We start from the raw sequence: 17,877 nt of genomic DNA on the forward strand, positions 1-17,877 counted from the left end.
CAAATAATTTTTTAACTTTATAATAATTTTATTAATTTTTTCTCTTTTATTTTTAAAAATTTTATAAAATATCTTAATTCAAATTATTTTATTGTTATTCATAAATAATTTTATTACTATTCATCTATATTCTTAAATATTATGGGTGTCCAAACGAGCCTTTGATTCATTTAAATTAATACAAAATATGAAGAGTTTTGATATTTAATATGGAGTTTTAAAAGAGTTGTATATTAATCATTTTCTTTTGATATTATAATTAATTATTAAGTTGCAATTGATTTTTTAATAATATAATTTTGGCATGCGTATTTTAAAATGATCTAATAAGAATTCGATATTAATTTATTTTTTAATTGAATTATTCGTTACTATTGACTAATTTATAAACGAAATACTCAAAACAAAGTTATAGTATGATTTAAATGGAGAGTGAAATGGAGGTATCCCGTTCGGTTTTCGTTTTTGGTTCGTAACCATGTTATCTTTTATCTGTCTGCGAGTGGAGAAGCTCGCTCACAAATGAACCAAGCCAACATGTCCCTGTTCAAATCCTTCGCCACAAACTCCTCTGCACTGAAACACGGGGAAGCCACTATGGCTTTGATGCAAACCTCTCCGTATATGGTAATATATATTCGTGCACTCTCTCTCGCCTCTTATTATTAGCTTTCTCTGAGCCTTTTGCACTGTTCGTAGTTCTCGTCAGGCGTCGACTTGCTTTACTTTTGGTTTGCTAGTATTGTTTTCGGGGGGAACTAGGAGTGGCATTTGGAAGGCTAGTAAAAAGGTTAAAATTCGATTGGTTTCTAGCTATGCTTTCTGTTTTATTTGTCTGTACGGTTTATCGGCCAGCAAACGGAGGAGACGAGGAGTTAAGAGCTTTTGAACTCAAAATGCGGCTATGCTTGCATTTTCACACATCGAGAACGCCCGTAATTTGTGAAAGTGGTGCGCTTGTTGTGAAATGGCGGATGAACTTGGCAATGCAGCGACTTGAGCTAAGATTTGGTATTTATAGAATGTTAGGTGAATGTGGATCACCTTTCAAAGGAATTCAAATCGTTTTTATGATATTGATTTGGCGTAATTGGACGTTGCTTGTTGCACTCTAATCGTTCGAGAAAATGTTATAGAAAGACTTGAATGGAATTCACTTTTGTTTGTGCTTCAGAATTTTACCTCTTATTTGCTTTTTGGTTTGCTATCAAATTGTTGATCTTAAATCGGTTGTTTCATTGAAACAATGTTATGTCCTGTTCGGTACAACTCTTATAAGAAAACTGTATGTTTTTGTGTATTGCTTTGGAACACCTATGCTTGAATAAAATAAACTACAAATGTAATAAAAAACAGGAACCATTTATTAATAAGCTTATGTAATTTAATTAACCAATGACTGAATTTTTGGTCTATTACAGTTAAATGCATCTAATATAGCGTGAATTAAGTTGCAGCTGATTACCTCTGCTGTATATGTTCAGGTTTTATCACGAAGAACTTGCACATCTTTTAGGAAAACGACTTCTGTTGGCTTATCTAATTTCAGAGGAAGCACTTCGGTCAAAGTCTTGTCCCTCTTAAACGTTACATGTTGTCATACTTATTCCAGTGGTGAATTCTGTTCTTCCTCAAAGAGAAGATCTCGAGGACCGGTTATGGCAGCAAAGAAAACATCTGAAGGTGATAATGCATTGATATGATTACTTTCTTCTATGAGGAGTTTCTTGGTATAATACTATTAATCTTCTTCTGAAGGACAAACATGCAACTTCATTTTCTAGATTTTTGGTGTGCTTGAGTGTTTAGGGGCAAAACAGGAAGACGGAAAATACAAACACACAGTTGATCTTCCAAAGACAACATTTGGCATGAGAGCAAATTCGTTGGCCAGGGAGCCTGAAATTCAGAAAATGTGGGTTGACAGGCAGGTGTACAAGAGAATTGTGGATAGAAATAATGGGGTGAGTTTTGCAGTCTTCCTAGGGTTTATGTAGTTCATTGGATGTATTAGCTGAATTTTAGTTACTCTGAACAGGAAAAATTTATTCTGCATGATGGTCCTCCATATGCAAATGGCGATCTTCACATGGGGCATGCTCTAAATAAGATTTTGAAAGATATAATCAACCGTTACAAGGTACTTTTATCTCCTTGATTTGAACATCCAAATTGTTACATGCAAATCTATTTGACATTCAATTTGATGATATTAATTCTCAACAAGCACATTGAAACTCGAAACATGCCTTTTCTGCTGTAATACACTTACATTTGTTTTTTTTGTTTTTATTTTATTTTATTTTTTATTGTTTCTGGTCATACTGGGTGTAAGTTGAATGGTATAGAAAGAAACAAACTCTTCCACCTCCGTCCGTCTCACAAAAAAAAGGTTTAAGAAGGGAAAATGGGATGGGAAACTCAAGTTTTCCAATGGTCTCTCCCCTCTTCTCTCTCTCTCTCTCTCTCTTCTTGATGATTCAAGAGTTTAATGTATGTAATTATGCAGGAGTGTAGTTTAGGCATTTTGGCTTTGTTGTTGCATGATACTTCATGGTGTTATTTTTACTCTCTCTAAATCTTATGAAACACATTAATCGTATATACATGAATTTCCTTCACCATCATCAGCATCCTTGTAACAGCTTGAGAAAATAGGAAATTATGAAGTTTGTTCATCGCTTTTGTCCTATAAAATATCAATCTAGGCCTAGATATGCTCATTCATTATTAGAAACCAAATAACTGATTTATTGGTTTTTAAGAAATACGTATAAAAAAAAAGAAACCAAATAACTGATAAAAAAAAAATTATTAGAAACCAAATATTTGAAGTTAATTTTAAAGATTGTATTTGAAGTTAATTTTAAAGATTTTTAGGTTAGAATTTTTTTTTTGATGATGAGAGTTCTTGTTTGTTTTTATATTTTTTGTTCATACCAGTATTACAGCAGTGCATGCTCCTAAGAAACAGGACAAAATGACCATTATTTGGCACATTAAGCTCGTCGATTTAGTTTTGTTTTTATAAACCTGCGAAGCTATATGTGTTAAGAAAATTAACTTAAGTTCATTCTTCTCATTATAGTCTTCTTCTTTGAGCAGCTCCTTCAAAACTACAAAGCTCATTATGTGCCCGGCTGGGATTGTCATGGGCTACCTATTGAGTTGAAAGGCAAGTTTACAATTGCTGATTTTGTTAGTTTCGGCATGATGTCATCAGCTTGGGACTTCCTCAATTTGGTATGGTTGGTTTGTCAGTTTGAGATAAGGCCTCAACATGTCACTATGTCAGAACCCATGCCTTTGAATCTCATCAGTATATCTTTTTCTTTTCCCATTAAATGTCCAGTCTCAGTTGAGAATGTTATTATTAATACCTTAAGACATTATTTTATTGGTTTGTAGTCGATTATGCAACTTAAAGGTTGCAAACAAACTGTATAAACACTTTGACCCTTGAAATTCTATTGAGCTGTAAACTTTGACTGTGGTTGCTCCGAAAAGTGGCTTTAGCTTGTGTATGTCTAGGAACAGAACACCAAACATGGGTGAGCTTTCATTTGGGGTAAAGAAAAACCTTTCACTAATGTTTTTTCAGTTTAAATTGTGAAATAACCTGAGAATTTTACTGCCACTTTCAAGTCTTTCAGTTCTACAGTCCTTGGATCAAGATGCCAGAAAAGATCTCACACCATTAAAGTTGAGAGCAAAGGCTGCCAAATTTGCCAAACAAACCGTTCAAAAACAGATGGCATCATTTAAGGTCATACCACCTTCGTTGTCTCTCACTTCCTTGCTTGTATTTTGGTTCACATTGTCGTGTGAAAGTGATTGCTTTGCAATTGGATGTCTCTGATCTTTAAGAATTATTTTAATTGATTATTGGCAATATTTAGTTCAATTAGATGGGGACCCTCTACTAGGGAAATACTTGAACTTCAATTCTATTATTTGATGTTTGCAGCGGTTTGGAGTATGGGCAGACTGGAATAATCCCTATCTAACTCTTGATCCAGAATATGAAGCTGCCCAGGTAGCTGGTTCAGCTTTTCTCATTTTGATATTATGTTTCTTTCAACTGAATTAACTTTAGGCACCCATTGAATGCCTCTTTCCATACTTTCTGGAGAAGCCCTTTATGACTATAAAGGAGAGGGGGCTTTTTCCTTATGTTCTGTCTCTTTATGTACAAATTAATATTACAGTAAACCAACTATGATATGACCATGGCTGCTTATAGAGATTTTTTAAGTCTTATAGAGATTTATCAGTAAGGCACTTTGCACAAACCATGCATCTATTCCTTAACAAAGTTACTCATCTTTATTCAGAATATAAAGCTGCCTTCACAGTCAGTATAGTTGTGTTACTTTTTGTGTGCAGATCATTGTTGACATTAACTTGGAGGATATCTAAATGGCTAGACATAAATCTATAAGTTCACAATTTAGTGTAAGATTGAAGCTAAGTGCAAGTGGTGCATCCATGCATTAGCACTATTAAGAAGATGGATGACAAAAAGCTTGTCTGTTTCATGTTAGTTGCACTTATTTTTTAATTGTGTTGACCATATTTGTGCTTATTCACTAAGAATTCTTCCATGCATGCTGTTTCATCTGTTAGATTGAAGTGTTTGGCCAGATGGCCATTCATGGGTATATCTACAGAGGCAGAAAACCAGTTCACTGGAGCCCCTCATCACGAACGGCTCTTGCAGAGGCGGAGTTGGAGGTATTTAATGTCTTTTTTACTTTTGTAAAACCTCCTTGGGAACATATATCACTATCAGGTTTGTAAAAATTGAAATATTATAAAGTTTACATTAAGTTTTGGTTTTGTTCGGTTAACATTCTCTACAACTATTCAGTAACTTCAAAGCACATTTTTTTCATTGGTCCATGTTGTTACCATTTGCCTGATCTATGACTTGAAGCTTATAATAGTGGGCCCCGTGCTCTATATTGCAAGACTCAAATAATTCCTATTTGTTAATTTACAAGTAAATTTTTTTTATAAGTATTAATTCACTAATAATTTATATGCAGTATCCTGAAGGGCATGTTTCAAGAAGCGTATATGCCATTTTCAGATTAGTGGATGCACCTCTAACTTCAAGTGGCTTATTAAAAGAGTTTTTCCCCAATTTGTGCTTGGCAATATGGACTACAACTCCCTGGACTATTCCAGCCAATGCTGGTGAGTTTGCCATTATCTTGCATTTGGCCTATTGTTAGTTGACATTTTACTAATGCTGGTGAGAATTAGTATATGATATATTTGAAGCATGAGAAAAAATGTTTTGAGTGTCTTCTGGCTGTAATATCTAATATTTGCCTCCAAATCCAATGACTTAAACCTATACCCTGTTATATAAGAAGGTTAGCAGCATGAGAAATACGCATGTCATAGTAAAAAATGTTTCTTTTCTTTTGTAAGTGTGAATGTGAAATTTTGTTAAAAAGTGCAAAAGGTACAACCCAATTACACAGGATGTATACGAGTGAGACACGTGTCATGTTTCTTATCATGTTTGTTCTTCTCTGTCTATATAATGCTGCTGAATGTTTATCTGTGGATGCATTCTCCATCTTTCTCCTGTCTAATACAGAAGTTTATCAACTCTATAATCAAATGTTTAGATGCTACACTCATCTGGTTAATTTATGCCACCTTGACATTTATCCCTCTCTTGCAACATTTCATTGTATGGACCTCTGCAACAGGATATGCACTGACTTTTTCCCTGTTATCCTATGATCAGCGGTTGCAGTGAATGCCAAGCTTCAATATGCCATAGTTGAACTACAGTCACGTTCAGAAGATGTTTCTTTATCTGCTGGAAACAAAAAACAAAGGCTTGGGAGTCTTCTTAAGGAATCAAAGAAGCCTTTTCTTATTGTTGCATCAGATCTTGTGCTGCCATTAGAAGCAAAATGGGGAATGAAACTTGTCATTAAGAAAACACTATTAGGTTCAGATCTCGAGAACTGCAGGTTTGAATGAAATTGGGAAGTATAAAATTGAAACATGCCAATATTTTCTTAGTACATTTGTTCATTTATCAAAACAAAATAGCCTATTGCGCACATTAACTTGTTTTGTAACTTGTGTTAATAAACTACATTGTCTGGGTAAATATGAAGTACAATATATCTCCTGAGATATGGTTTCAATTTTCGTTTCAGGTATATCCATCCAATAGATAACAGAGAATGTCCGGTAGTTGTTGGAGGAGATTATATTACAACGGAAGCAGGAACTGGACTGGTCCATACTGCTCCTGGACATGGTCAGGAGGATTATGTGACTGGCCTGAAGTATGGACTGCCTGTACTTTCTCCTGTAGATGATGATGGAAAGTTTACCGAAGAAGCTGGACAGTTTAGTGGGCTTGATGTACTTGGTGATGGTAATGTTGCTGTTGCAAAATACTTGGATGAACGTTTGTCAATTATTATGGAAGAATCATATGGTATGTTGTCAAATATCGAGGAAACCCATCACTGTTTTCACCTGACAGTGGAACTATCATTGTATTAGCTAAATAGCACATTAATTACCTTATGCAGAACATAAGTATCCTTATGACTGGCGAACAAAGAAGCCTACAATATTTAGGGCAACAGAGCAGTGGTTTGCATCAGTTGAAGGATTTCGCCAGGCTGCTATGAGTGCAATTGGTGATGTAAAATGGATTCCCCCTCAGGTAATGGTGTTATAGTAAGAGCCATTCTATGCTTGACTGTCTGTCTTTTCCATTCCAAGCCTTGTTTTGCCATCTGTATCCTGATCTTCTTCAAGATGATGTTAATCCAATTCATGTTCGTCTTTTCATTGCATGATAGTAAATTTTTTTAGTTTTTATTAATTGATCTGTCGCTCAAAAATGTTAATTTCTTTGTCATATAGTACATGACTTAGATAGAGAACTGTTTTCTCTGCTGTCAAATGAATATTGGTTTATTCCAAGGCATTTGGAGCAACTGTGACCTTGAATGTTGCATGTTTTTTTTTCCTGTTTCTTTAAGGATTAATTGAATGATTTCTGTGGAGTTTTAACAATTTTAATTCCTTTATTGGCTTAGGCAGTGCTGGAATAAGGTTTTAAGTTGGGGCTTTAAATTGCAGTTCTATGTGTTTGGATATACTTGCATCTTTTATATTCGCAAATGGTATGAGTTATCTTACTGATGGTTCTTGTGTGCATGCATGACAATTGTTCAGTCAGAAAACAGAATTTCTGCAATGACTTCTAGCCGGTCAGACTGGTGTATATCACGACAGAGGACATGGGGTGTGCCCATTCCAGTCTTTTATCATATGCAGTCAAAGGAACCTCTTATGAATGAAGAGACTATTAACCACATCAAGAGTAAGAGCTCTTAGAACATTGATTGCTTTCTTTATTCTTTATTAAATAATCTTTGCATTCTTAAGTGTTATTCTCTTTAGAGTCCAAGAATCAATTAATAATATTTCTGCATCAATGTGTGAATTTAGCTGACCTCAATATGCTGGACCTATTTAAGGTTCATGTCCCACTAACGAATTTACTGCTGTGTTTATCATTTTTATGGCAGCTATAATAGCCCAAAAGGGTAGTGATGCATGGTGGTACATGAAGGTAGAGGATCTTCTTCCTGAAAAATATCGGGAAAAAGCGTCAGATTATGAAAAGGGGACTGACACTATGGATGTCTGGTTTGACTCAGGTATCATAATATGAAAGTGTAAAAAATATCTGAAACCTTCTGTTTGTTTCCTTTTTATTTTTGGCCTCAATGAAAAAGTATATTTGGCCTTACTTTTCTATATAAGATGATTTTAAATTCTATATTATCTCACATAACACATTAATATCTCTCTGGTCGTTGTTAGTAAGATCTGAGGTTGTATTGGATACTGGATAGGTAAAGTTCATTGATCTATCTTGGGTAGTTTCTAAATGCTTCTTGCTAAGCCAGAGGCTAGTTTGTTGTAACAAATAGGCAAAGTTCATTTGCCTATTTTGAGGTTGGTTTCTGCTGGATTTGTGTTTATTTGGAAAGAGTAATGTTCAATTATGGAGAATTTACTGTTTCTTAATTTGACAATATGTTTTTGATAAGTTCCATAGTATTGGAGTCACTTTTCTTCATTTACATCAATAACAAGTATGCAGTAAGCACCTTCCACTTAAAAAGTTTGATTAGAACTTATTACTTTTAATTTATATGGAATCTTGTGAGCAGAAAATTTCGTAATATATGGTCCCTACAGGATTAAACCTAGTATTATGAAAGATCTCATTGTTGGTTGAAAAACCGGCTTAGTATAAACCCTACAGTCTCCTTAGGGAAGATCCTCACCGACCTCACCATGGATAACTACACCAATGATATACAATATAGAAAGCGTGCAGTCTAGCAAACAAAATCTTTATTCTGTTTGAAAATGCTCCATGATTTTCTTCTCAAATGTTTCTTCACAAGGGCTCTGGTTTTTCTTTGCTGTTTTGTTAATCTTTCAGGCTCTTCTTGGGCTGCAGCCTTGGGTAAAAAAGACGGGCTTCGTTTTCCTGCAGACTTGTACCTTGAAGGTACTGATCAGCATCGTGGGTGGTTCCAAAGTTCCCTGTTAACAAGTGTTGCCACAAAAGGTAATGAGCAGCTGAATGGTTTTCAAAATGCTATGTGATTTTTTTTTAAAACTGAACATTCTTTCATTCTGCCTAAGAAATTAGAATTCTTAATCTCAAAAATTAAAATTTTATGTGCATTGTTGTTTTACCCTTGGTAATGAATTCCTGAACAATTGCTATCCTATCCAGAAAGCATTTCCTGATATGATTCTAAGAAACTTATTTCTGATTTAAAATGCTATGCTTCTTCTAAGAAAATAAAATTTGTACACAAAATGCTATTTTAGACAAAATTTGTACACAATTTCTGATTTGTACACAAATTTTAGACTCAGTTTTGGTAGCGATTGAGTGTCTAGATAGCCGGCTGAGGGCAGGTATTCCACGAGTCCTTTGCAAGTTGGATATGGAAAAGGCTTACGATCATGTGTGCTGGGATTTTTTGATATATATGTTGAGGTGTGGCTTTGGAGATAGGTGGTGCGGTTGGGTGAAACATTGTGTATCATCCATTCAGTTTTCTGTTTTAGTTAATGGGCAACCCTGTAGATGATTGATATTGTCCACCATCCCCACCGGGACCAATTCCGACAGCGGCCTGCATACATAAAATCAGCAGGCCGCTGTCTCAAATGTAATGTGCCGTGCCAATGGGAGTGTTCTATGGAATTTGATCTTATCCAGAAACGCGCAAGACTGGGAAGTGGATGAAATAGCAGGTTTTTACAGTCTTTTTATATTCCAAGAAGTTAGGAGGAAATGGGAGGGATAGAATGTTGTGGAAACATTTAGGGCGCAAAAAATTTTCTGTTAAGTCCTTCTATAAAGAGTTGGCAGCTCATCAGCCCATTCGGTTCCCTTGGAAAGGTATTTGGAGAGTTCCCGTACCCCCAAAAGTCTCTTTTTTCACTTGGACTGCTGCTTTGGGAAAGATTTTAACGGCTGACAATTTAAGGAAACGTGGAATGATTGTGATGGAGTGGTGTTACATGTGTAAAAGTAACGGCAAATCAATTGAGCACCTTTTCCTGCAATGTGAGGTGGCGAGGGAGCTATGGGTGGGTATTTTCAGCCGAGCCGGGCTGTCTTGGGTCATGCCTAAGAGTGTGATGGAACTTTTAGCATGTTGGAATAGGCATCATCATTGCTCCCAACTAGCAGCGACATGGAGGATGGTTCCTTTGTGTCTATTGTGGTGTATATGGACGGAACAAAACAAGAGATGCTTCAACAACAAGGAGAGAAATGTGGGGGAATTATGGAATTTTTTTGTGTTTTCTTTAGTTCAATGGTTGGCTGCTATTGTACTAAAGGAAGGGAACGTTCACGAGTTCTTGTTTTCTTTTCAGCTTTCTAGAATGTGATTAGGAGTCTCTTTTGTGTGCTTCCTGTGTACATGGGTGTTGCCTAGTTTCATTCAATCAATAAAATTTCTTACTTATAAAAAAAAAAAAGAAAATAAAATTTGTAAGATTCTTAACTTTTTCACTTCTATAAGTTTGGTTCTCATGCCCAAAACAGTGCAATTTTCGGCTTAACACCAAATGCTTGTATCAGACTTTCAAAGAACCACAAGGTTAATTGATATGATTTTGTTGCACAATGTCAAACATTGCATGATTATTGATGCTACGGAATTACAATTAGATTACATTGTGAATTCAAACGACCCTTCCTCTTGTCGTATTTTAAGCTATTGATGGTTTTAAACAACCCAACTTATTTCCGAAATTGGTTAGAGACAATATGATGCTGTCACCAATCTACAGGAAGGGCTCCATACACCAGTGTCATAACACATGGGTTTGTACTGGATGAGAAAGGTTTAAAGATGAGCAAATCTTTGGGTAATGTTGTGGATCCACATATTGTGATTGAAGGAGGAAAAAACCCAAAGGTGAGACATTTATAGATTCAAATCAAATGAACAACCCCAACATGATCCCTTTCCTTGATTTCTTGAGCCAACTTGTGAGGGTATTTAGATGTTTCATGGTTTTCTTTCTATTGGCAGGAAGCACCTAGTTATGGAGCTGATGTCTTGCGACTTTGGGTTTCTAGTGTTGATTATACAGGTGATGCTATGATTGGCCCTCAAGTCCTCCGTCAAATGTCTGATATTTATAGGAAGCTGCGTGGAACATTGAGATACCTTTTGGCAAATCTGCATGACTGGAGAGTATGACCAACTGGGACAATCAGAGCTTTCGAGTTCATACTTGCACTAAAATTTTATTTGTTACCGCATTTCTAAAGCCTTCCACTATTTATGATATACTCTCTGGGGGAAAAAAAACTTTGACCCTGATGCTCTTTCTCTCTCTCTCTCACGCACACATATTAAATGTTTGTGATGCATTATATGCTCAAGTTAATTTGTCTAGATTTTTTAGTAGTAATTTGTCTTGCTCTTTAATTGTTAGTGTAAATGTCGATCCTTTTTTAATCTCAAGCCATGTTATTGCCAGGCTGATTATGCTGTTTCATACCACAATCTTCCTATCATTGATCAGCATGCGCTATTTCAGCTTGAAAACTTTCAAATGAACATTAGGGAGAGCTATGAAAAATATCAGTTCTTTAAAATATTCCAGGTACATATTCTCCTATGTTGTTGATTTATTTGATTAAGTTACTGCTTGGATTTTGGATTTCATGCTTTTTGAGGTGGGTAGCATTCACAAATGGAGTTATTTCTTAAAGTTGTTCAATTATCCAAGTCACAGTTCAGGAGTACAAACTTTTGATTTATGGTTTTATAATGCTCCACAATGATCCTAATTTAAGCAAAGGAAAAGAAGAAAATAAATTCAAATTGCCATTTGAAAGCAGGGAAGGCATTTTTTATGAAAATTTGGTCAGTAACCCCTTATGTTTGGTCAAATGTTTTGGTCAGGTTGAGATTCACTCATTGTGTTTTTGGGAATAATACCCTATGCCATGACAAATTTTGGATCAGGCCCCTCCGATAGAAATGCTGTCCACCCTAGTTAATGGAAAACACGTGGCAGTCTCACGAGCTGCTACGTTGAAAATTACTTTTTCTTATTAAAAAATTTAAAAGTTATTATATTTTATATAAAAAACAGAGAAGAAAAAAAACCAAGGCTGGGAGGGGAGGTCTTTCCTCCTTGATGGACCACCAAGTGGTGGTGGCCATGTCTCTGGACCCCACGGGGTGGTCGAGGTCCAGCTACACTGGGCCACCAGGGGTGACTGAATCCGGTTGCCCCGTGTGTTTCCATTCCATCAAAAATCGATTTGACTGTATAGACGCTTATTACCTTGGTGGCTTGAGCTGAATTTGGCCACCCCATAGTGGCCAAGGCCATGGTCACCGGGTGGCGGCGGCCGGTACTTGCTGGTTTGGGTGGGAACCCTCCCAGCCCCATTTGTTTTTTTTTTTCATTTTTCATTTCAATTTCATTTTTTTGAAGAAGAAAATATAATTTTCCATGTGGCAGTTCCATGGGTTGCCATGTGTTTTTTGTTAACTAGAGTGGACGAAATTTCTAACGGAAGGGGCCGAATCCAAAATTTGTCATAGCACGCCCACAGGGTGTAACTCCTAAAAGAAAATATACAAGTGGTGGATCTGAACCTCGCCAACCAAGTTTTCACTTTTTATTTATATTTCTTCTAGTTTTGCAGAATTTTTTGGGTTGTAGATTTCCGGTCTAAATCGCAATTTGTCCCTTAAGCTTTAAAGTTTTGCAATCAACATCCAAATTTACTTGTAAAAAAAGTAATTAGCATCCTAATTTGAGACGAGTTTATTGTTAATTACTGGTAAAAAGTAATTAACATTCTAATTTACTTGAAAGGGAATTTCCAGTTCAAGCTTAGTATGCCCAACCTGGCCGTGGATGTATACTAATTTGAACAGTGGGGTAGATGTTACAAATTAGTCTTGAATTAGGATGTTAAAAATAAAATAGCCTTATAGTGTAGAGTAGATGGCTGAAATTAACCCTTACAAAACTGCATTTTCATTTAAGATAAGTGACCAACCAAGTGCGAAAGCAGCATTTTGATGGTATATTTATAGACTAATAACATAACTTGTTGAAGAAAAGAATGCAGCAAGTATGGCAGGGATCAACTCCTCTTAATAGAGGTAGACTGCATATTTTATCCTGCCTGGTTTTAGAAACCATACTAGGCAGGTTCAATTTGTAAGACATCAGAAAAGTCCATTAGAAGATTTTTAGTTTTCACTGATAGTTGATACTTAAGTTTGATCTTTCATGTCACTTCCCTTATTTTTGTAGAAAACTCCTCTATTTTTTTTATAAGTATGTAGAAAACTCTTCTCTATATACTGTATGACTTATCAAAAATATACTGTATGATTTACTTATTCTCTGGAATTTCACATAAAATGTATTTGTTTTTTAATTTTCAGATCATGCAACGGTTTGTCATTGTTGACCTATCAAATTTCTATTTTGATGTGGCAAAAGATCGGCTTTATGTTGGGTAATTTTTTTCTATTCTTCATAATATAAGATGACGCATGATATGGCATTTTGTCTGCTGATACTGAATCTAGAAAGTCAACATGTGTGGAATTGAAAACTAATACAATGCCATTCTTATTTACCTGATATGGACGTCAAAGCCTCTTTCTATAAAGAATAAATTAAAAGAAAATATGTAAATCACAGATTTCAGAAAGCTCTCATCTTGGAGCCATTGCTCTAAGTTTGGCCTGATGTATTATTCCCCAAAATAGTTTCAGACACTAATCTGGAGAATAACACTGCTTTTTTCATATTGACTTATGGAGTGAGAAGATTGATCATCTTGCAAGGAATCTTGCTTATTTGGTCCGACACCACATGTTGTATTGGCACAATTTCTCCCTTAGCACGTGCAAAAATTTCACTGTTTTATTTCCAGCATCGAGATAAATTGTCCCAAAGTCTTTGCCTTACTTGGTAGGAGCGAGTCTGCATGGAACTTCTTGAAAGGACGTTTCCAGTTTCTAGAGGTTCAATAATTGTTAGAAGAAAAAGAACATGCAGATACACATGATCTGAACAAGTTTCTTTGCACTAGTGGAAATTTTGTAGATTTATAAAACCTAATACTGTTGAATTGTCTGTCTAAACTATAACCGAGTAAAATACAGCAATCTTAGGGAATTGATGCTTTATACATTTGATGCTTGCGCCTCAATTGTCTGAGTTTGCACATCAAATTTCTTCTTTTTCTACCCTTGTACACTGCTCATGCATTCAACACTTGATATGCAATACATAATGTTGTCTTAATTTTCAAAATATAAATTTTCGATGTTGGCGTGTGAAATTCTCTCTCCCTCTCCCTCTCTCATCCAAAGTTGGTAAATTTAGGGGCACTGCAAGTTTTACTAGAAGAAGTTGTCAAACAGTTCTTGCAGCACATCTGCTTTCCATTGTGAGAGTACTTGCTCCCATATTGCCCCATTTGGCCGAGGATGTATGGCAAAACCTTCCCTTTCAGTATACCATGGAAGATGGTTCTGTTGCTGAATTTGTTTTTGAATCAAGATGGCCAACCCCGAATGAAACATGGCTTGCTTTTCCTGCCAAAGAAATTGACTTCTGGGCAAAAGTTCTCGAGGTAATTACTGTTTTCATTTAATAATGATAAACTGACATAATAGAGGGTTTTTGTATTCTGAATGTAGGTTCTATCACATTAAAAAAAAATCTTAAAGTGACTTTAAACCAGCTCTTCTTGCATTGTTGCCAGGAAACAACTGAACTTTAATTTGTTTTTCTCTTGAACCTGTAAATGACTTCTTTTCACCCAAAATCTATACTTAGAGGTAGACGAATTTACTTCTGAGATATTTTCTTGCAGATTTTGAAAGACATCTAGGAAGTTTTTTAGCTCATAAAGAACCACCTGATAATTGTTTTGAAAAGAACAGTTTGTAAAATGTTTTTACTTTTACATACCCAAGATACTTTTAATGCAATCTGACAATTATATGGAGCTTGAATTTATGTGGTCTCTGATATCACATTAGTCATGCTGGGTAACCACTTTCCAACAGTAATATTTCCTTTTCAGAAAAGCAATGCTGGGGGGTTTATTTCGTAAAAACTAGTAAAGTGCTAATGCTATGATATCTTTCAGCAATCTAATATTAGAAATTTGACCAGCTGAGAACTGAGGTGAATAGAGTCCTGGAAGTTGCTCGTACTGAGAAATTGATTGGTTCCAGTTTAGATGCAAAAGTTTATCTCCAGGCTTCTGATGCTAGCCTGGCATCGAGATTGTGTGAGATGTGTGCAGCAAAAGATGATGCAGACACATTGCAGCGCATATTCATAACATCTCAGGTATGTTGAGTTTTGGTGTTGCTTCTGCTTATACGGTTATACCCTATCAAGTTATCAACTCTATTTAGTGGGGAACATACTGATGTGGTGCAACAAGCACCTCTTTCATCCCACCAAATCAAAGCGCTTATGCAAAGGGCATACATACTGGTAATTGTGTCTAACATGGTAGTTCAGCAATAAACATGTCGTGGCTATCGGGGATTCCCTCCTGTATGGAGAACAAGTACTTTGAAAATTTACCCCATGGGGCCGCCTCGACTACTAAGTGGATATAATCTCCCTGCTGAGATTCGAATCCTCCGACTGAACTAACACCTGAGTAAAGGACAGCTTGGATGTCTGTAGTTTATCTTTGTTGTAGCACTATACACCTTTAACTGATTGACCTTGTGTTTCTTGGGCTTAAATTAAGTAACTTGAAACTTATGAACTCCATCGTTAGAGACCCAACACCACAGAGAAGTAGGAATTTGTTGCGTTGTATTGTATTTAGTTGCTTGAAGCACTTGAGAATATATTGTTCTTACCTGCAATATGCAGGCAGAGGTTCTTCCCTCCTTAGAGGATGAGCTTATTTCTCACATACCATTCAAAGGAGAGTGTCTCATTCAAGGGCAGAGCAAGGTTTGGATTGGCGTTTCTCGTGCCGAGGGCTCAAAATGTGAAAGATGCTGGAATTTTTCACCTCAAGTTGGTTCTTTTCCGGAGCACCCCACCCTTTGTAGCCGCTGCTATAATGTTGTTGGTGTTCAACCACTTTCAGCTGTAGCAGTGACGAGCTGATATTTTGAAGAGTTGCAGCAACACTATATTTGATCTGAGCAATTCAAAAATTAGAGCTGGCTATTATTTCAGTCTCACCGACAGATTTATTTAGTTCGTTCGGCCAGTATACTCTTGAGTGATACCGAACTCAAAATTTTGATTGCGTATGGAGCTTCTGAAGCACTGACGCTCTTTGCGGGATCTGTTATTCCTAAGGATTCATTTCAAGACATGATAATGACATTATATCACCATTTGACAAATAAAAAGGTTCAATATTCAAATTCCATATCTATCTATCATTTGGATTAGTCGACCTGTGCAAACAATCAAAATCCTAAATAAATTTACTTTTTGAGTCATTATACTACAAATAAGACCCTTCAAAGGGCCACACTCGAATCCCCAAAATTTCGTTGAGCATCTAGGCCTTTTCTTCCCTCAACTGGATGTTTTTTATTTTTATTTTGAGTCAAACATAACTTTGTATTCATCATAAACCAGTGCTTTCAATACATTTCTTTTCCTTCTCTATACCTAGTTTAATACAATCTGGTATCTCTTCTATACATACTAATTCAGAATCTAAGTGTAAAGCTTCCTTAGCTAGAATGTGAGCTACTTCATTTGAGTTTCTATACACAAATTGCCGTGTGTCAAAAACCCAAGTTTTTGGGCACTGTCTTGCCGTGTGCTGCTGTTGCACCGCCGTCTTGTGTAATTATCCATTTCGATTGATCTTTCAGGTTTTTCCATTCATCGTGTGTATGTAATTTTCCATCAAGTGAGATTGGCTTTATAACTGTTGTATTTATATTTTGTAAACTGTTATCTTTGTTGTAAATATTGATTATGTTGGAATTGTTGTAATTGAGCCTTGGGCCGGATTGGAGGATGGGATTACGCGTGTATCTGTGAAACTGTATTTCGGTGTTATTTGAGAATTTGAAAATGAATTATTTAAATGCGTATTCCAATAAACTATTGAAAAGCATATTTATCGTTTTATTAAATTGTGCGGTGATGTCACGATGTCTGTTGGAAATTGATACTGTTGTGTGGGTGCGTGTGTTTCACGACCCCAAGCCTAGATGGGGCATTATCTCGGTGGAGCTTCTCTGGTCACTCGGGAGCGTAACAGACTGACGTGACATCTCTTGAGTTGTCGCAGGGCGACGACGGGAACGGACGAGACGGTAACACTCTCGTACCGATTCCGTGACCTTTGGCTGGCGAGGTTAGAGGATGCTTGGCTATGTACGCGCTGGGCGCGAAACTGGGCATCGCTCGTTACAAAATCTCATGCACGGACGTTACCTGTGATGTGACGAAGAGAGCCAAGTCGTGCGGACGGTCCCTAGGGGAGACTGTGGCGCATGCTTATTGACTAATAATGGTTATGATTGGACCAAAATGGGATTTTGGCGTGAGTGGTTTAAAAATGATTTTTTAGGAAAAAGAACATGAGCTGTTGTTTTATGTGGATTATGTCCGTATGGGGACGCGTGATTATATAACTCTTGGATGTTATTTTGATTAATTACTTGCTGAGATGTCATAATCTCATTGTGGTGTTTTACCCTACGGTTCCGTTTTATGGTGCCGTAGAGTCTGACGCAGAGCCCGAGTTTGAACCTGAGGGGCCGAATCCGCTAGAAGTATAAGTTGCTGATTTGTTGTTCAGCGTTTTGGGATTTGTTTTCCTTCTGATATTTCATGTCTTTAATTTATCTGTCGGATGACTGTATAATTCTTGTAAAGTTATTTTACTGTTTTGAACAAATTCTAGTACTGAATAAAGAAAGACTTTTTATTTCTCCGCTGCGTATATTTTTTGTACACTTATTGTATGTTGTACACACTCTGAGCACTAGTCCCACCAGAACTTAACAAGCATTGCACACCACTATTTTTTTATGATTACCCCACCAGAACTTAGCAAGCATTATATTTAATTATTTGCAAAACTTTTTTGGTAGCTGAAACACACTCATTGTGTATGTTAACACAACTGGAAGATCTATCTTGATTAAAACCTCCTTCGCTGCAAAAGACATAAATGTGTTTTTTCAGTTATTAATCTTGTTCCATATTCTCTCTTTTATGCTTCTAAAAGTATAATGCTTTGATCTTCCTACTACTAAAGGTAGC

At 36.2% G+C, this 17,877-nt stretch overlaps 1 protein-coding gene across 1 annotated transcript; it reads left to right on the forward strand.

Annotated features, from left to right (window-relative positions):
- The first annotated feature begins 438 nt into the window (after positions 1-438).
- On the forward strand, positions 439-16,015 carry LOC108995055 (isoleucine--tRNA ligase, chloroplastic/mitochondrial). Its single transcript, XM_018970543.2, has 22 exons — positions 439-627; positions 1,485-1,683; positions 1,810-1,964; positions 2,039-2,140; positions 3,106-3,175; positions 3,654-3,766; positions 3,968-4,036; positions 4,627-4,734; positions 5,049-5,199; positions 5,765-5,996; positions 6,189-6,475; positions 6,573-6,709; positions 7,228-7,375; positions 7,584-7,715; positions 8,513-8,641; positions 10,393-10,520; positions 10,638-10,802; positions 11,092-11,217; positions 13,029-13,102; positions 13,981-14,230; positions 14,779-14,958; positions 15,502-16,015. Exons 1-22 carry the CDS (start codon positions 523-525, stop codon positions 15,742-15,744), a joined length of 3,303 nt encoding a protein of 1,100 aa, XP_018826088.2. The 5' UTR covers positions 439-522; the 3' UTR covers positions 15,745-16,015.
- Positions 16,016-17,877: the final 1,862 nt, after the last annotated feature.

The sequence above is a fragment of the Juglans regia genome, chromosome 7 (genome assembly GCF_001411555.2).
Source record: "Juglans regia cultivar Chandler chromosome 7, Walnut 2.0, whole genome shotgun sequence".
In the NCBI taxonomy this organism is placed as follows: Eukaryota; Viridiplantae; Streptophyta; class Magnoliopsida; order Fagales; family Juglandaceae; genus Juglans; species Juglans regia.